This window comes from Diaporthe batatas (assembly GCF_019321695.1).
Source record: "Diaporthe batatas strain CRI 302-4 chromosome Unknown Contig00019, whole genome shotgun sequence".
NCBI classification, from domain to species: Eukaryota; Fungi; Ascomycota; class Sordariomycetes; order Diaporthales; family Diaporthaceae; genus Diaporthe; species Diaporthe batatas.
Window position 1 is genome coordinate 203,256 of NW_025408566.1, and position 18,910 is coordinate 222,165.

The 18,910-nt window shown below is 55.2% G+C and overlaps 6 protein-coding genes across 6 annotated transcripts; 4 read left to right on the forward strand and 2 right to left on the reverse strand.

Annotated features, from left to right (window-relative positions):
- Positions 1-3,048: 3,048 nt before the first annotated feature.
- On the forward strand, positions 3,049-3,320 carry KVR01_012450 (uncharacterized protein; the record flags this gene model as incomplete). The annotated part of the gene is made up of 2 exons (XM_044793448.1): positions 3,049-3,124; positions 3,193-3,320. The coding sequence occupies 2 exons, from the start codon at positions 3,049-3,051 to the stop codon at positions 3,318-3,320; spliced, it is 204 nt and encodes a 67-aa protein (XP_044638638.1).
- A 1,487-nt stretch (positions 3,321-4,807) lies between these two features.
- On the forward strand, positions 4,808-7,724 carry KVR01_012347 (uncharacterized protein). The gene is made up of 3 exons (XM_044786999.1): positions 4,808-6,110; positions 6,172-6,393; positions 6,452-7,724. Exons 1-3 carry the CDS (start codon positions 5,938-5,940, stop codon positions 7,644-7,646), a joined length of 1,590 nt encoding a protein of 529 aa, XP_044638535.1. The 5' UTR covers positions 4,808-5,937; the 3' UTR covers positions 7,647-7,724.
- A 1,717-nt stretch (positions 7,725-9,441) lies between these two features.
- KVR01_012470 (uncharacterized protein) lies at positions 9,442-11,593 on the reverse strand. The gene has a single exon (XM_044784016.1). It carries the CDS (start codon positions 11,487-11,489, stop codon positions 9,588-9,590), a length of 1,902 nt encoding a protein of 633 aa, XP_044638658.1. The 5' UTR covers positions 11,490-11,593; the 3' UTR covers positions 9,442-9,587.
- Positions 11,594-13,689: 2,096 nt separating this feature from the next.
- On the forward strand, positions 13,690-16,289 carry KVR01_012500 (uncharacterized protein). Its single transcript, XM_044788894.1, has 5 exons — positions 13,690-14,316; positions 14,379-14,538; positions 14,632-14,890; positions 14,969-15,372; positions 15,491-16,289. Exons 1-5 carry the CDS (start codon positions 13,879-13,881, stop codon positions 15,973-15,975), a joined length of 1,746 nt encoding a protein of 581 aa, XP_044638688.1. The 5' UTR covers positions 13,690-13,878; the 3' UTR covers positions 15,976-16,289.
- A 730-nt stretch (positions 16,290-17,019) lies between these two features.
- Positions 17,020-17,801, forward strand: KVR01_012327 (uncharacterized protein; the record flags this gene model as incomplete). The annotated part of the gene is made up of 4 exons (XM_044785514.1): positions 17,020-17,079; positions 17,130-17,212; positions 17,305-17,464; positions 17,541-17,801. The coding sequence occupies 4 exons, from the start codon at positions 17,020-17,022 to the stop codon at positions 17,799-17,801; spliced, it is 564 nt and encodes a 187-aa protein (XP_044638515.1).
- Positions 17,802-18,165: 364 nt separating this feature from the next.
- On the reverse strand, positions 18,166-18,633 carry KVR01_012410 (uncharacterized protein; the record flags this gene model as incomplete). Its single annotated transcript, XM_044786507.1, has 1 exon — positions 18,166-18,633. The coding sequence occupies one exon, from the start codon at positions 18,631-18,633 to the stop codon at positions 18,166-18,168; it is 468 nt and encodes a 155-aa protein (XP_044638598.1).
- Positions 18,634-18,910: the final 277 nt, after the last annotated feature.

The window sequence follows — 18,910 nt, forward strand, 5'->3', positions numbered from 1 at the left end:
AAGTGTACCTTGTGTGTGGTCCCGCTCACGACGATGCGCCCGGTAAGGGGATGAAGGCGCGGCGCTGAGAAGACACCACAAACAAACACCATTCCGCGGTTTTGAAAAGTACCAAGCGGGAAGCTGATGTGGTTTTTTTCCTTAGAGTCCTTGAGCTTCAACCCTGGAAGACAAAGCCGACTTGGGGCACTGGAAGAATCCGCCCTCAGCGTGCAGCTCAACAGCGGCTATGTTGTGCAGACTCGGGTGTAATAATTAGAATGCGCGAGGGAGCCCAAACTCAGTCTGAGCCCCTTTGGGCAACCTCAATAGGTAGAGTCATCCATGGATCGGAATTCCGGGCAAAGTACCGTATGTGCGGGTGAATTGAGAGGGAAATGATGGGACTCCATCCTCGGCGGTAAATTCAGCCATGGCCTGTTCCGGAATGATAGAAAGAAAAGGTCATCAGGTAGAGATGGAGGCACCGCGCGGGGTGACGAGTCCCGGGTCCCTCTGTATCGGCCTTGGACCAGCAAGACGAGGCTCGCTCCTCACCATCGGATGGTTATGCGTGGAACTAGTGCCGCCCCCCAGATCGTCTCATCCGCAGCAGTAGTGCCGTTAATCATCTCAACGTGAGCCGCCTGTCCCCCGGGCGGGATGAACAACACCTGAGCTGAAAGTATATTTGCTGCTGTGTGCGTGTTGTCATGCCTGGCGGCGTGTCGGAGACTGATCGATGGCAGAAGTGACGGATCCAACGAGCCTGAGCTCTTTATATGCTTGAATAGCAAGGCCATGCCGCGCTCGATCCGAGATGATCACCCTAGTGGGCGTCGACCCGGATGCTCAGGCAGCCGCTCGCCAGTGTTGCCGCCCATGCGTGGACACCAAGCCGGATTTTCAGGAGTCGGGCTTCCAGCTGCATCCAACCTGTTGACATTGACCTGTCGGGGACAGTCAAGTTGGACCATGTCTTGGCCAACAGGTGGCAGCCTCTGTGGCATTTTTACGAGTAGCCTGGCGAGTCAACCAATGGTGAAGACACGGAGTAGGAGGGGTAGGAGGGATGGCTGAGGCAGAGAGGGATGAGATGGCAGTACCGAGAGCCTCAAACGCGTCGCGATACATGGCGGCTCTGCTGCTGACTCGAGCCAGCGACCCCTGTCTTGGGAGTGGCTTCGGGATCGACAAGATCCGTCTTCGTGCTTGACTGAGGGTCAGAGAGAGAGAGAGAGAGGCGGATCATCCAGAGCGAGAAGACGTGGTACAATCGCACGTGCTGATGACAAAGGCAAGCGTTGGGTGTGGGCAAGGCAGAGGGCGTCGTCATCCAAGTGCGGCGGCCGAGGAGTAGCAGGGCGGGCTGGGCGGGCTGGGCGGGTGGCATCTTGGCACCAAGCAAGGCGCCTCAAACTGAGACGGCGGCGATCGACAGTCTTGCTCCCTGGGCGTCTGGGTCAACAGGCTCTCAGGGCCATTTTACTCTTGGCTCCCTGTCCATGGACGAGACGAGAGTCACTGCATAGTATCTTAGTCTCGGGGTGCTATGACGGGGTTCATCTGCTCGCAGGCACTGCCGCAGCAGTTGCTTTGTGGCTTGAAACCGAGATTTGCAGTCGATCGATCATTGACAAGGCGTGCTGGCGTGGCTGCACTGGTCAGATGTCTGTTGTGCTGTAGATTCGACATTTGTCAAACGGTGCTACGGTGTTACTGTCGGAGGACATGACGCTGTCTGTTGCGGGTGCCTTTCTCTGTCTGACCAGTGATGAGCCGCTCGACTGGCTGACTGACTGGCTGTCTGCCTCTTGTCTACTGTGTCAGTCAGTAGTGGCCGGCGGCACCAAGTAAGTATTCTTAGCAGCAACGTGGAAATGATAGGACGAGTGGTTTGCAGACAGGACCCAAGGCCCGACGGCCAGACCAGAAACACGGAAGGGACGGGAAGGGCCTGTTGGGGTGTCTGATCCTGTCCCAGGCCAAGTCGGCCCTTGTCGTCAGTTCGAGCAAGATTGACTGCAGAGCCAAGCTTTTCCATCCCGTGTTGTACTGTGTGTGTCCAGAACAGTGTGCAATGTACCTAGGTACCTGCCCCACCGTGCCCCCCCTACCCCCCCAGGCGGGCAGCCGCTGTGGCAGCTGGGCAGCTTGTGGCTAGCGGCCCTTGGGGCTGATCAGGTACAAGCCGTCACAACTCAAGTTTCACCATCCCACCATCCAAACCAGAAGGGCAGAGACCCTGTCGTCCGCGTCCGTCTGATGCTGGGCCAAACCCCACCGTTCCCCAGTTCAGTTCACGGCACCGCATACCGTCATCAGAAACGGATGCACGACTGTGGTCTAGCGCGCCGAGTATGTACACACACACTCTGTTTGGTGGGGACTGGCACAACTGGGATGGATGGAGAACCGGGGGCGGGGCGACGTCCTTTCTTGTACACGTTTGGCCGCCACCCCTGCCGAGGGGACTGCTCAGGAGGCCGGCTGTCCTCACGGCCGGAATACGTCGGCGGGTACTCGAGCATAGGCGACAGGACATGCCATGTCATGATCCCGGGCTGGCAGGCTGGGCAGCTGGAGGACCTCGACAATCCTGATACGCCCTGTCGTGCTGTGCCACGCCATATCAGGCTGATAATGCTGTCGGGATGCCATGTCTTGAGCCTGGGAGGTAAACAGCAAGTACCTCGCCCATTGCCGCCCCGCGAGGCTGTACATGCCCCATCCCATGCTGTCCCACCCCGTGCTATTCACTGACGGGGAATTCTGGTCTCGAATTCCACGGGATCTTCATCCCGAGTCTGAGATGGAGTGCTTGGACGAGGTGACATGCCGTGGCATCTCATGCCCACCAGGACCAACGTACAAATACCACTTTCTCTTTTAGCTTCTGTCCCCCCGCTCCTCATGATCCTCTGATTTCCCTCTGTCCCACAAGCCGAATTACTGTCGAGACCAAGTCCTGTCTTTCTCTGTCTCTTTCTCCTCTTCTCCAACCAACCCCATTCATTACACCTTGTAATCAGTCCGTCGCCGGCCGACATCCAACAAAGCCCAGCCAAGATGCAGTTCACACTCCTGACCTTTGTCACTCTCTTCGCCGCTGCTCTTGCGGCACCTCTCAAGGGAGAGGACGACTGTGAGTGCCATGTCTAACACTTCTGCTCTCATAAATTACCCCCAGTATGCTGACCACGATATATCCAGCCGTTGCCAAGCGCCAAGGTGGCGGCCAGCCCACCACCTCGCAGGCGGCCATGACCGCCCAGGACGGAAGCGTTGTTGCCTTCAACACAGCTAATGTCTACCTCGACTCTGTCGCCAAGGGCCTGTAAACGGACCAGTTCATGGAACGAGAGAGTGTGAAGGGATGGTTCGAGGGCCGGTTCGAGCATGTCGCAGCAAAGGGCAGTGGAGAGACTTCGGCCTCGCCATGACCGTGAGCTCGGTGACTGGCGGAAGAGACGGGATCTTGTGGTCGGCTCATGTAGCCGCACTAAACCCCATTATTATTGTTAATGGAGCCCTGGGCCGGGCAGCCTGGGGCCTAGATTGCCCCTGCTAGATGGCGTCAAAGAGGAGGATGCAGGAGAGTCGGTGGTCGAGGGCAGTAGGACATTGTGGTATCTTTTTTTAAACCGGCAAATTCACTTCAACACGGTCACTCACGGCGTTGCCCAACCACTCTTCCCAAAAAAATACCACACTCTCGTTTTCATGGCTGAATAGTATCGTGACTTGGTGTTCTGTCTGTCTGACCCACGCCTCCACTCAGGAGGGGTGGTGGTTGGTCTCGGCCGAGCTGCCCAACATGTGTATGTGAACTCGGAGCGCTGTGCTGCGAATCGACTGCTGAGGGCTCGGTCTTCCCGGGATGGATATGTATGCGAGATGAGAAGCAAAGACGAAACAAGGCTTGTTCACTGCTCAGTAGTACCCCGGTGAGTACCAGACGGGATCCCAGGACCCCAGAGTCCCCGGTGCTGGGTTGTGTCGCTTTCTCCCCTGAGCAGGACCACCACCCTCGGCATTCTTCGCTGGAGGACAAGGGCTGTCCTGGTTGGGTCACTCCACACTGAGGTGTTTCAGGAACACAGAACAGTGACCGACGGAGGCGGCTCGTTGATGGGATTGTTTATCATATGATTTCTGGCCCTGTGGTCGGTTTTGGACGAGCCATGTCCGCAAAAACCATTTGCGCTGCAACGAGTGTCCATGAATGAACAAGAGACGATTTAACCACCCGTGGTGGCGCGTGCGAGCAGCCAGAATTGGGAACAAAGGCTGATCGCTGTTTTCGTCATGTGATATTCGCGTCGCCACAGATCGTGTTGGAGTTCCCACGATGGGGTCGGGTCGTCTGTCGCGTCTCTTCTGGCTCCACGTGGCGGGCCCGAGAGCACGGCACTTTGGGGGCTGTCTGGACTCTGGGTGTGTGGGTTCCACTGCAGCTTTTGGCTGCAGGGTCTCATCCGGCAGCGTGCTATTTGCACGATATATGCTTATTTCCTGGTGAAACGTGCATCCTCTATTCCATCCACCTTCTCGGTTGACTCGGACACTCAAAACCCAGAGTAACAAGCTCCTCCTGGTGGACCCCATCAGCCTCACCTTCACTTCATCAACATCTTGAAAAGACACCGGAACATGACCACAACAGGCCACTGGCAGGATTGTGGCTGTTCGCCTCACAACAAGCTGGGAGCGCATATCTATTTTTAGACCCAGGCAGCGAAGCCACTGCACTACTTACATAAGTACTCCGTGCCCAGGGATGCTTGTGCTGTGCTGGACACGCCTTGCAAAATGAGCCTCATCAAGTCGCGCGACTCGGCTGATGAGCGAGTGGCTCAAGCCGCTGTGGATTCGCCGTGAGCCACTGACTCCATCCTCGGAACTTTGCCTACGGACATTCGCTGTCATTTGGGGATTGGCCACCAGCATCCGGCAGCGGAGCGGAGCAATCCTGTTCGCTGCCGTCATCCTGAAGGATTGCGAACGCCGCCTGAGATCTGCATTTTACCCGTCTAACGCAAGACGCGCCAAAAGCTGGCAGAGCCCGCGCTATTGTACCCATTTGCTTGGGCCTTGATGTCCTTTTGGTGTCCTTTGGTGTCCTGAAGTCTGTTGGAGCCAGGAAAAAACGCTAATGGGCTCAGCCGCAATGGCATAGCACTTGTCCTTTGCCCTTTTGGTCGTCGGAAAAGACAACATGAGAGGCCACAAGTCATTCTCGGGCTACACACGCTCATTCATAAAAAGAAGAAAAGGGAATAGAGCACAATTCCGCCCGGGGGCTTGCGCGGCCCCGATGTCAGATATCGTGAAGGTGGAGCCGGCCCTGGTCGCTGGAATCTCAACATGCTCAGAGCGTCTGGTTCTTTGCGTCACTTTTCCCACTGACCGAAGCCCTCCTCTCCATCTGTCATCGCTGAAGAGTCGGCCGTGCTGCCGGACCGCCAAAGCCCTGCCCCCGTGGCTTGGTTCCATCTTCCCGGAAAGTGGCAGCCTGTTGGGCTCGCGCCTCGCCTCAGCACAGTCGTCCAGGCTTCAATTTTGTTCTCCAGCCGGGGGCTCGGTTCTAGTGCGCTGGGCTGTGGGCATCTAAAAGTGGGCTGTGTGCCTTCTTTGTTCTCTCGAAATCTGGGGATGCCATATTCTTAGCAGTGCTACAATCCTTCGTCCTCCTAGACTGCCCCATCCTGAGTTGCTACTGTCACCGCCTTTTATTTTCTTAATCAACCCTTTCACCTGCTGCCGCAAGGCTACATATGTAAATGCCAGGCATTCAACCTCGGCAGTCATATAGATCCGGCACGGCACTCGTTGATATCCCGTGTTCCCACATCCTGCGGCACATCCGATTAAGCTTCTCACGGCATCAACTAGCCTCCATCGCACCCATCATACACCGAACACCGAACACCCATCTCCTGGTTAGGGGCCACGACGATGGCGCACCACCGGGACCAGGCAAAATTTGACCGGGCCCAGTGGCGGCTTATGGCCCTCGTCCCTTCATGGCTGGTGCAGATCTCGCTCTACACCGTCCTCATCGCCCTATCCGCATACCTCCTGGCAAACGCCAAAGGCGTCTCCGATGAAATAAATGGGGCGGCAGTTGCGTGAGTATTCCACGTACGTCCAAGATCAGCACGTTCCCGTATATGCTGACAAACATGTCAGGTGGGAATCCATCAGTATCGGCTTCGCAGGCGTCTCAATATTATGCACAGCATTCGAGATCTTGAGGACATTTGCCGAGGCCCTGACACCAAAGGAGATGGTCGTCTCCAGCCTCATAAAACTTGTGGGGATCATTGTGTCCATGATAATGGGAGGGTTGATGTCAGACACGGACCTCTCCTCATGGGCAACTACCACGCAGGCCATCCACGGTGTTCTCATGTAAGAATAAGCCAACGAGTGCCTCGTGCTGAAGTTTATACTGATGACCGCGCAACAGTATCCCTGTCCTTGCAATGGGCTCATACGCCGCCTGGATTTGGAAGTGTCTAGCTCAATACGACGATTATGACCACCCGGGTAACGTCAAGCCCTTCGGCTTCAAGAGCGACCGCAAGGAAAAGCTCCTCCACTCCCACAACGAGTCCGCTGACTGGGACGTGGAGCTTCGTGGGTCCTGGGCCTCGAGGGAGGTGGTCCTGGGCAACGCCGTCGACATCACATCACCAGCCCCGACAGCACCCTCCGCAGAGTCCGCCGCCTCCGAGACCCGACCGCGGGGGTCCTCGTTTTTCAAGGTCGGCGGGCGCCTCAACTTCAGCTTGACCAATGATGTGGACGCAGCGAACGCGCAGGCCAGCCGAAGCCGGGCCAACTCGTCATCCGCGCTCTTGGGTGGGAGCACCACAGTCTCCGAGTCCCAACCGCAGTCACCCCCGAGCGAGTCAGCCGAGCCGGCTATCCCCAAGAGGCAGTTATCGTATATCTCCGTGACAGGGACGGGGTTGGACCGCCGTGCCTCGTACAACCATACTCGCGACACATCCTTCGATGAATACGTCAAGCAGCACCGCGCAAAACAGAGCCAGGGGTCAATCCGCTACACCAGCGGCAGACGCAGCAGCAGCGCAGCCCTGACCCGCAGCCCGGCGCAGTCAACTGCAGACGGCACCACGGCACAGAAGCAGCAGCAACAGCAACTGGAGTTCAAGAGCGATGTCGACGACGCCGTGGGCTCGGCATTCGGCTGGGGCAAGGGGAGTAGATCGTCGAGTCTGGACAGCGTCATGGCCGGGGGCGAGCCACCCGCCATCGCAGTCGGCTGTGGGGCCGTACCAAGCGCCAAGTCGGTCCGGGACAGTCTCGGACGGGCGCCCAGCGACGGTAGCGAGAGGGGCGCCCTGGGTACCATGCCTGACGACGAAGACGACCACGAGGGTGACAATGGCCCGGAAGGAGTGGACGAGGACAGGCGGCAGAGGAAAGTGAGCGAGGCGGGCCGGGCTCTGCTCGGGGACGGCGATGGGGAGTTCCGCGAGGTTCCGGAGTCGCTGAGGCCCGCTTCGGGTGGCAATACGAGGCCCAGGGCCTTGAGCGAGACGATTCAATTTATTGTGACGCCACCTCCCGCGACACCCACGGAGGAGGGGAACGGCGGGCTCAGGAAGACATGGGGGGCTGCGTACCAGCCATGAGTGAACGAGGTGGACTAGTGATACCCATTTAACAAGCGTGACAAATTTCTTAGTCATGAATATCTATTTTCCAAAGCGCTCCTAATAATGTGGTTTCGCTTCTATTCCGTATATATCCGAGGACATACATGGCGCCTTCATACGGTGGTAAGTACTCAAGACCCAGCGCTTAAAAAGAATATAATGTCGATAACAGTAGTTATAATACAATAGGTGCTTATAGCCTTAGCCTTGCAACACACAGATAAGGCTAAGGGGCACCGTCAACCAGCAGTATAAACACCAAAGAATTGGGCTTATGGCAGTTGCTGATCTCTAAAGTAGCGCCACACACACACACACACACACACACACACCTTTACCTGCCTTACCATGCCTATGCAGTCCTACCATTGATAAACATAAGTTTCATCTACAGCGCTAACTTGAGTGCAAGCTCTATTTGGACTTCAAGCTGATTCAGCTGAGAAATGTCCTCATTGGTGTAAATATGAGGTAGATTGGTGGCATCCAACTTGCCCTTTGATCTGGGACCTCTGAGGAGTTCTCGAAGACTTCTTTGATGAAGCCATCATAGGGATAGGCACGGGTCCCAGAGAAAACATTTTCAGTGTCCAAGTAGAGAGCAACAGTTGCTAATTTGAATAAACAAGCTTGTCTTTGTCCTATCTTAATCACAGAAAGGGGTTGCTTTCTCAATGTACAAGCTAACAAAGATCCTCAACCGTCCGCAAGGCTCACGAATAAGATGCAGACTTGTTATTCCCAAAGAACAACAAAGAATCAAGTCAATAACTCTTTTCAATTGTTATGAACTGGACAATATTGCTGCTCAGATTATACCAGTAAAGGAACTATCTATTATATAAAACCCTGTCTGTTGGCTCCCCGTGACTTACCAACTGCTATGTCTTTTCATCATCGCCAATAATTACACGACTCTTGCCCGATCACCCAAGATCCACTTGAATAGAGAAGCTCTGTACAAAACTCTATTCTAAGGTCTCCACTAACAGCACAAACAGCAGCAAAATGTCGTCCATCTTTCCCACATCCTGGGAGCTGTCTTACGAGCAGCCGGCTGTCGAGGAGATGCCCGCCTTTGTTGAAGCCAAGCCCAAAGGAAAATGCGTTGTTACGTGGAACTGTTGTGAGGTAAGCAGCTTCTAGACTCACTCCTTGCCCCATCCAGAAAATTTTACACCCCATTTCCCACGTATATCACAAAGACTTCACAAGCTGCACAGTTCAAGCAGGCTATGGTCACCCTATGGCCTGCTCCTCTCTGTAGTTATCCCAATGAAGCTCATCCTCTGGTTCTTTGATTGCTAACTCCTGATTCTGCAGTGTTACTCCAATAATGATGAACGTTATCATCCTTACACTTGCAACCGTGCTGGTTGTGGGCATGGTAGGTGTAGCGCCTGCACGACAACGACTACCTGGTTCTAGTACCTACTTAGGTTGGTAATACCTGGGTACCCCAGCCATCTCGAGCCTTAGCACTTGATGCATGAAGAAAACTAGGGGAATTTGGGGGTGGGGGACAGACGGTAAGTCGAACAAAGGGTCCTTGTCTGGGAAAAATGGATTTGGTAGATTGCAATTGACTAGACCGAATAAGATTTATTCATTGCTTGCATCGAATTTGCCCTTTGACATGATCAAGCTCGTGACGAGGAAACTTGTTGAAAGTTTGCCTCGTGCCTCTCTGGTGCTATCTTCCGCCATTGTCCTCTGTTCATGAAACTCTGAACGTGGTCACGGCACGTATATATACATGTGATGTTAGACATTGATGGGGAACCATGAATATAAATTAAGTTCAATGCAGGCTTTTTCTGTATGCTTTGCCAAATATTTCTATGAGCTATGCAGGTGATGGTATCCAGTAATGATTCGAACGGCTGCTCGAGCACACAATGGCAAGGTCTGTTCCTCTCACAGGGTTGCGTTTCTTGCAAACCCATTCATGCCGGCTCCTAGCAGGGGCGGCTTCTCAACAGGGCTCCTCCCGTTCCGATATTTCCACAGCCGGCTCAGCTCCTTCACCTTGACCTTCTCATTCGGCAGGCCCAGCCTCTTCCTCAGCGCGAGGGGGCTCTCCCCGTTATGCATCAGGACCTCCCCGGCTGCCATGGCCATCTCCCCCCGCTCTTGCTCCCCATCCGAATCGTCGTCCGAGCACCCAAGGTAACTGCTCGCGAACGCCTCCCTCTCGTTGGCGCCTGCGTCGCCCGACGTGCCGATGACGATCTCGCTCTCCATGAACTCGTTCCCAACCTCCTTGCAGCCGACAAACCTGCCCGTTGCGTCATCCCGGGCAAGAGGGAACATCCCATCCAGATAGTGCTGGACGAACTGGTGGCCCCCTCGGGCGTCCTTGCGCGAGAACAGCCGCCCTATAAAGCGAGGCATCGACCTGTCGGCCGTCGCTGACGTCGCAAAGTGCAGCACCCCCCACAGGGCCACGAAGTCTGTCGTGTGCGCGTAGTGCTCGATGTGCCCGATGGCCCGCTCCGACTGCGTCGCGGGGTTCAGGTGCGATGTCTCTTGCCTGGCCAGACCGTGGGAGGCGACCGCGCCGGGTCCGTTCGGGGCCAGGCCGCTTGTGCTTGTCCGGATTGGCGGTGGTGGGGACGACTTCGGGGTCGGAGGCCAGCGGCTGCGGTTGCGAGGGGACGCCTTTCCGGTCGTGTCCTCGGCACCCGCCTTGTCCAAGCCTGGTGCGGGCTTTTCGTTGTGGCGCGCCACGGCGTCCAACGACGCCTCCAGCGGCTTCTCCTCCGCCCGGCACTGGGAGGCCACTGTCCGATACGGGTTGTTGAAGTGGTTTGCAGCGTTGCCGAAGGTATAAACCTCCAGCTTGCTCAACAGGTTCTGCGGGAGCTCCTGCAGCAGCCAGTCGAGGACCAGGCCGCCCTCGATGCCCCCCTGCGAGTGCAGGATAAAGACAATCTTGGAATACTGCGGGTTGTACAGCTTCTCCTTGACGATGCGGTAACACACGCGCACGTCGTTGGTGGCATATCCGAGGTTCCGCTGGATCAGGCACTCGATAACGTCAAATATGACGCCGTCGGTCCTGTTGTGGACCCCAATGATAGGCCGCCCGAACGTCAGAGCCAGGCGGTTCAGGCAGCTCTTCATCCAGTGTTCGCCACACGCCACCCCGTTGAGAAAGACCCACTGCTCGTGGGCGAACTTCTTCTGGTTGGGTGCCGCGTACTCGGGGTCCGAGTAGAACAGAACCTCGTTGGCGTTGATGAGAGAGCAGAGGCCCACGTTCACGCCCGCAAAGACAGCCACGATCGACAGGGTTGTCCACAGCGGAAGGATGAGAGCCACGGGCGGCAGGCAGATGATCAGGAGCAGCTGGAGGACGGCCAGGACGAGGTGGATGAAGACACACCAGATGTTGCCCCTGGTGGGTGCCAGCTCAGACAGGTCCCCCGAGTCGAAGGGCTTCCAGGGCAGGATGATGTACGGCAGGGCCCAGATGTAGTAGAAGAAGTAGTAGATGTCCCATAGCAGCAGTCTTGATGGCTTATCCGTGTAGCTGTAGTTGATGACGGTCTGGTTGTCGACCTGGCTGCCGTAGAAGTCGACGGTGCTGGACGAGCCGGTCGACGCTGCAGAAGCCGTGGTGCTGTCGCGGCGGAGGGCAGGCGACCTGAACAGGCGCCGGAGCATGGGCGGGTCGGTGGGCTCCATGCTCGAGGCTGGCGAGGGAGCAGCTGGATGGAGCCAGGGCTTGATGGCGTCGAGAGAAAAGGCCCAGGCGACGAGTGCAGATAGGAATAGGAGAAATGCCAGCACGCAGAACAAGAGGGCGGAAATCATCGAGACTGGTACTCGAGAGAGAGAGAGCGCGAACGAGGTCGCCTTTGTATTGTCTACTGCCGACGTAGGTCACAAGGAGGGCTGCTGTCTCGGATGGAGTGAACACCACATTCTCGCAACGATTTGCAGCCTGGCTGCTGACCACCTGCAGACGGCGCATGCACAGCCTTCATCAATGAGCCTCCTCCATCCAGCCTCCATCCAGCCCATGGAGCCAGGGAGTCAGGCAGCCCACAGCACGGCACAGTCAGACCGCGGACAATGCCCGCTGGAGCTGGATGCTACGGTAGCACAATCCTGGCCTGGTCTGTGGCAGCTTGCCAGCATGCCAGCCTGCTTGCACGATGCAGGCTGCAGATCGTGCTCTGCTCGCCTACCCCTAGGTACGTCCTTTTTTTGGGAGTGCGGGCCAATAGATGCCAGCCTTCATTTAACAGAGCCGGGCCACAGTTCCCCCTATATTTTCCTAGCGCTGACCCATCGGCTGCCCGTTGCCGTGTGCGAGATCTGGGCTCTCGGCTCGCCTCCGTGACGGGTCTGGGAACGAGCCGTCGTGGTAATAACTTAAACAAGGGTCCAGACGGCGTTTCGGAGCTGAGTCGAGCCAAGACGTCATGTCGGTCAGCGGTTCACCCCAGGTGGCCCCCCTCCCTTTTCCACCAGAGGTTGTTGCCCGTTCGAGTCTAGCCTGGCCGTCACAGGCTCTCTTCCCCACGAGCTAGGCCTGGTAAGGGCCAACGCCTGAGAGTCTAAGTCACCACCATAGTCACAAAGACTACACACTACCGGCAAGACAAGCCCACGGGACAATGTCTTGCGCTATGTATTTAGACGGGTTTGTCAATTTGCGATGCTCAAAACAGCACCCGAGATCAGCTCGATGTACCTGGCCCGCCAAATGTACTATTGTAATATCCTTACGCACTATAGCGGCCAAGCACCGTGAGTGACGCAAGTGTGGATACCTCAAGCTAGCACTTGAGGCATACACGCTCCAAAGCACAAGAGGTATATTGCACCATCACCATGTCTTTCGGCTCCCGGCTGCCCGCGTCTATCCATCTCTATTCTCAAGGACCAGAGAGTAGCTCGACAACAGAAAGTTCGCCAACAGACAGTCCGCTCTAGGAGCTTCTCGGGAGGAGCATGGGGTATTTGCTAGATAGACCTGCTCAGCATGAGGGAACGCCGGCTGGTGGGCGTGGAGGTAACAAGATGTAGACAGGAGCTAGACTTTGACGTGGAACGTGCTCTTGCTTCTAAATTTAAATAACTGCGCGTCTTGGGAAATGTAGTTGGTTAAAGTTTATATGTTGCATGTGGGAGCACTTGAGGATAAACGGGAATGTAAACTTGAAACCCATATTAACCACAGGACTCCCAAATCATAAATTGTCTTGAGACTTGGCTGAATAAACTAACCTAGGGCACCTTTAAATCAGCTTCTTTGTCGTCATCTTATCTTCCTCATACCGCGCAACTGTAGAACTTGTTGGATGGAATTTGCGTCCAGAAGACCAAATAGATCAAATTAACATAACAGGCAGGTATGGAATTTGCAAATGGCCCAGGGTCAGGTTACTTAAGTACCTAGGCGTATTCAGGCCGTGGCTTCCGATGTCTACAGGTGCCGACACTGTCACACGAGCACACGTACCTCGATGCGCGGAGCTCACACACACGAGAGTTGCCTTTCACAATGTCCTCCCCATGCGCAAGCACACCTGGGCATCATATGATGGGCCCTCAATAAGTGCTGCCTCGAAACTATATTGGCCCGCTCATGATAGTCCGAGTCAATCAGAGAGTTCATATGTTGGTGAGGACAAACGCACACAAGGCTCCCTCACTGAAGATAGGCATTGGACCTCAAAACACTGGCCGCGTCTACACAACCCGACAGAGTCTGACCTGCTTACTGTGTCCTAGATGCGTGAGCAAACCTACCAAATGCGAACAAGTGTGCCAACTGCCTAAACAAGCCTAGTGTGATACCGTCCGGCCACTTAGACGACCTGGAAGGTCGATAGGTTGCACGTATGCATAGGGATGTTGTTTGGAGGCTGCAGCGCTTAATTGCAGCTGCTCACATGCGCAGTTGCACGGCAGATCCGCGCAATGCAAGACCGCAGTAGCAGAGCCATGGATGTTGCCTTGTGTCTGCCTAACCACGGGCAAATAATGTACAGCCAAAGACCGACAGCCTTGAGAGTTCATGATGTCTTTTCTTCTTTGCTTCTTTCCAAATTTATTTCTAGGCTGTGAGACCTGCCCCGTTGTCCTCAGACTTTGCCCTGTCTTTCACCACGCATTGTCATCTTCCCCACTCCGACTTTATACCCCTTCGAAAGTAAAACGGAAAATTTCCTGATCTCTCTGTACGGCAGCCATGGACGTATTTCAGTCCCTAGGAGGCATATCCTCGGTGGCGATCGGCCCAATCCTGATGATGAATTGGCGGAGGATCGTGGCCTACTTCCCGGCCGTGGAAAGACTCATCAACGGGCTGGACTCGGAGAAGCTGCTCCACGCGCTGCTGGGAACGCGAACAGGCCTCTCTTTTCTGGGCGTGCTGGGCTCGCTCACAGCCGCCCACTTTCTGCACCTGGCCTGGAATGGTGCCTGGCGTATCGTGATGAGCACCTTCTACACAAAATGCTCCCTCTCGGAACATAGCAATATCCATGATCAGGTTCTGAGCTGGATCACCAAGAACCCCAAGTTCCAGTCCGCCACAACCGTCAAGATTATGGACCGGAGCGATGACAAGGTGGAGGTCTCGGATACAGAGGACACCATTGACATCGAAAGAATGGTGAATGAGATTGTATGTGAACGCATTGGCGAGGCCGACTTGTGTCCGGGATGGACGAGCTGATGCCGTGTTAGCCACCGACTTTCCGGCCCGAGATTGGCCAGGTCCGCTTCTGGCACAGAGGTGCATACTTCTGGATGTACGAGCGCAAGGACAAAAGGCTCGAGTACCACGGCAAGGAGGCACCAGACAACTGGCTGGATATCTACTGCTTTAGCTGGAACCGAAGCACAGGTGGGTCCTGTGATCTTTCCCGCGGCCACACACTGGCCTATATCCAGAGACAAGTCAATGGATCTGCTGACATTCTACTAACCAAATCCAAAGCGCCGCTGAAAGATTTGCTCGTGACTATTTTAAAAGAGGATGCTGCGGAGAATTGCGGCAAGACGCTCATATGGAGTCCGGTGCAGCACCCGCATGCCTTCGGCAACACCCCTTTCTGGAACCGGTCTCAATCACGTCTAAGGCGGCCCTTGAGCACTGTCATATTGAACCAGCAGCAGAAGGACACAGTTGTCGACGACATCATCAACTTCCTCTCGCGCTCTGGGGTTATGTGGCACAAGGAGAAAGGATTGCCTCAGTGAGTGGTGACACCCCTCAAACACGACATTGAAGATGAGCTGCGGCTTCGGACAGCCATGCTAATGCGCGGGTGCAGTCGTCTGGGCTATCTATTCAGTGGCCCTCCTGGCACGGGTAAATCGTCTCTCGCCTTCGCGCTTGCTAGCAACTTCGGCCTCCCGGTCTACATGATCAATCTGTCTGCCCCGGGACTCAGTGATAACGATATAGAGTCGCTCTTTTCCAGCGTGCCCCGCCACTGCATTGTCCTTCTCGAGGATGTGGACGCCACTCAGCCTCTGTCACGGAAACTGGCAGTGTCGAAGGGGACTAACGAGGAGACTGCCTCCCAACCTCCGCCGCTAGACTTGGATGAGGAAGACATGCCAATGATGCCATTGCCGCCGGGTCGTAGGGGCAAGCGTCCGGGCGAGAGGCGCGGCAACACGGTCACCCTGAGCGGCCTCCTCAACGCCATTGATGGAGTTGCAGCATCGGAAGGTAAGCTCGTCTAGTTCCCCCTCTCTAAGAAAATTACACAGTAATGAATTTGAGCCACGGGCAAGGCTCCATTTTTTATTATTGGATTCAGGAACAATGCTCACGGGACGATATATAGGGCGCATTCTGATCATGACAACAAACCACATCGAGAATCTTGACGAGGCGTTGATCCGAACGGGGCGGGCTGACCGCATTGTAACATTCACGTACGCCACCAAGCAGCAGGCGGGAGAGATGTTCTCAAACGCCTACACGGGCGCCCGCTGGGGTCATCACATGTCACGCGAGGCCGTGGCGCGGCACCCGGAGATGGAAGAGTGGGATGACAGCGACATTCCACCGCTGGCAGCCGAGTTTGCGGAGCGCATACGCGGGGGCGAGTTCAGCCCGGCCCTTCTACAGCAGTATTTCAAGGACTTCCGCGCGGAGCCCCGCCGCGCCGTCCGCGAGTTGGGCTCCTGGATGGGGGACCCCCGCGCGTACCGGAAGCCTTCTCTCAGGCACGAGCACGCCGCGGCTGTGGCCACTCCAGGTGACGCGGGAGAGAAAGCGTCTGAGCACAGCAACGGCGTTGCTGAAGCCTCGAAGGGACCTGAGTAGACATCTCCCTGGGTTGACCCGGTTGACTCGAATAGGACTGCCTTGACCACAGCTCTAGAGATCGGGCTTGGTCTCGAGAGGCATCTCAAAGTGTACCAGAACCGTGGTATAGCACCTCACTGGCCCAAAAAGATAGAAGGCGTCTCTTGTAGCTAGTACTGCATAGAATGGATAGTTGGAAGGATTTGGATCCTTAGCTGCCTCGTCCTTTATGATGAAAAAAGATGATAAATTAAATGGTTCGTAGTCCTAGAAATAGTTGGATTCTAGGTGTCAGCCGGAGTCCTTGAATCTCATTGGGCCTCTTTCCAAAACCCCAACATTCTCTGCCCCAAGTGCGTGCATAAATCCACAGTGGGCGTATTTGAGAACTACGACTCTGGATGCTCAAGTGGGCACAATACCCGTGGACGTTCAAAAGACAAGTCCTAAGGTATATGGTATTAAAGTAAATCCTCGTTTATTGAATTCAATACACACAATCCGTATGAACGAGACAAGGAGAGAATAATCGATACCGAAAACCTGTTGGCTGAATTTTCATCCACCTTCGGGACATTGACGACTTATGACGACGGGAAGGCCTCGCCCCGGACCATCTGTTTTCGGTCGGCGGCCCGGATGTTGTATTTTTAACAGGCTACCACAGCCTCACCTTAGTTCCACTTTGCTCTGGAGATGACTGACAAGGCGACTGTGAGCTGGGGACCCCGGGGGGGGTCTGTGGCTAGGGGTATGTATCCTGAGAGTACATCGTGAAACTTGGGGACGTGACGGGATATTGATATGTGCAGAATTTTGTTTGTTGAGATGACGAAAATCAAGCAATGGTAAAGTCACTTAGTGATGGCTTCATTCGCTATATTGCCAACAACTTCATCACACTCTTCCGTCTTTCCAACATCAGCGTCTTTCATTTGAACCTCACATGATCACTCTCACTCATTTTCGTGTTACACTAGTTCCTATAAGAGGCACCAGTAATAGCAAAAACTTCAATGCTTTCACCATGTCTCTTAGTACTGCTTTCCCAGCCTTGCTGTCATGGTTGGGTCCGCCTTTGCCGCATCAGTCAAGCTCACAAACGCCAAATCATCGACAACGGTGCTGGGGCTTCTTTCCCCGATACCGTGCCGGACAGCGCAGTCTGAAAGCTGATCACCAAAGACGCACCGCACCTCCGGGTTGCCGACGGCTGCGTTCTGGTCCTGGCGGTTGACTGTATGGGCAACGTTGGGCAATCGAGCTCTTTTCTCAAGGCACATAGGAGGTGTCAAGACTATCAGGGGGAAAAAAGGGATACTCGTCTCTAACATCCCATTGTTGCAGTGACGGTTTGAAGCCAACGGGCAATCCGTCTGGTGAGAGACTAGTCAGGGCCAGGCCCACGCGAGAGCAGCGATCTTCAGGGACAGGTTCGCCATCATGTACGCATGCCGCATGCCGCATGCCCAAGACAGACCCATCAGCCCACCTCGGCCACCGACACGTTTGGAACAACGCCTTGAGTATGGCTCTCAGATGACAACGACAAGGCGTCGCTGCTGGTGACAATAATCTCATAGAAGTCGTCCTACCAGCACAGCATCACTTCGGCCCTCGACGCGGCTGCCCCGCTCTTCTACTACGATTCCAAATGGCCCAAGATGTACGAGCTGTACTACGACACGCTCAAGGGTCAACAGGAGAGCCTCTTTATTGTGGACTTGCCTTTGGTCGCGTGGGACAGCCCCCCGACTACGATTCAGAAGGCCCTCGTCGCTGCCGACTTTGGGGACGATGAGGTGGTGCTATTCACTGATGCCCACTTCAACGGCACTTTATGATGGGGCCTTTGGTTCGGGGCATGGCGTTGTGGCGTGCTGAACTGGAAAATTTGGGGAACTGAGCTCATCCTGGAGAGAGGGATGAAGGGGGGGGGTGTATCCAGATTTGATAAATTCATAGTGGATATCGCTGAATGTGGCGCTAAGCTATGTTGCTGTCAGTATTCCTAGACTTGTTGACGTCCCTGATGTGAAGCTCGGTCGACCGAGGGTGGGAAGTTCATGTTCGTGAGCGAGACATGGACCAGAGGGGACCCTACTCACGGTAGACCATGGTCGACTCTGAGGAACGACCGCAATTTATGCTCGATCCTTGGATGGGTTCGGGCCCCTTCATCGCCATGACTGGCCCGTCTCAGGCGTCTCAGGCAACATACTTGGTATGGCTACCAGTGACCAGGACCTTCTTGTCCTCGCCTGGCTTGACGACCTTCCTGATCTCCATGCTCGTGTAAGCCAGATTCCTACCCAGCTTGTTCAGCCAGCACTCCACCTCGACCGTGTCGCCGACCTTGGCACTGGCCACATAGGAGATGTGGATGTCTGTCGAGACGCCTGTCTTGTGGCCGCCACTCTTTGCAACGATGGCCATACCGGCGGTGAAGTCCACAATAGCGGCAGAGGTGGTGCCGTGGATGCCACCGAGCGAGTTGACATGTTTTCCCTCCAGGACCAACTGGCCAATGACGCGGCCATCTGAGGTTGCCGAGACGAGCTTGATGGTTGGGATGAGGATGTTGTATGGCTGGGAGGTCGTGATCTTTGTGGCCCACACTTGTTCAACATGGTCGGACACGGAGACCGGTGCGCTGGATGGTGTTGAGCCAGCCATGTCTGTTGCGAGGCTGAGATGTGTTGAGGCGGTAGGCGCAGGTGAGAAAGGGAGAAGGGTTTGAGTCTGATCTGCCTTTGCACTGGACACCTGTTGGAAAATTCGAGACAGACCAGAATGTGCAGAACAGGCCAAAGATGCGCCGACAGAATATAAATAAACAACTACTATGAAATCAAGCGACCAATAAGCAGATGGGCCACCGTCCTGACTCAATCCCACGACGTTCGTCTCTGTTGCAGGTGGCTGTATTACTTTGTACTCCGTACCTGTGGCT

Coding starts and splice junctions, on each gene's coding strand:
- KVR01_012347 (XM_044786999.1), top strand. CDS start 5,938: ATGGCGCACCACCGGGACCAGGCAAAATTTGACCGGGCCCAGTGGCGG. Junction 6,111..6,171: donor ATAAATGGGGCGGCAGTTGC/GTGAGTATTCCA, acceptor CAAACATGTCAG/GTGGGAATCCATCAGTATCG. Junction 6,394..6,451: donor GCCATCCACGGTGTTCTCAT/GTAAGAATAAGC, acceptor ACCGCGCAACAG/TATCCCTGTCCTTGCAATGG.
- KVR01_012470 (XM_044784016.1), bottom strand. CDS start 11,489: ATGATTTCCGCCCTCTTGTTCTGCGTGCTGGCATTTCTCCTATTCCTA.
- KVR01_012500 (XM_044788894.1), top strand. CDS start 13,879: ATGGACGTATTTCAGTCCCTAGGAGGCATATCCTCGGTGGCGATCGGC. Junction 14,539..14,631: donor TAGCTGGAACCGAAGCACAG/GTGGGTCCTGTG, acceptor CCAAATCCAAAG/CGCCGCTGAAAGATTTGCTC. Junction 15,373..15,490: donor TGGAGTTGCAGCATCGGAAG/GTAAGCTCGTCT, acceptor GACGATATATAG/GGCGCATTCTGATCATGACA.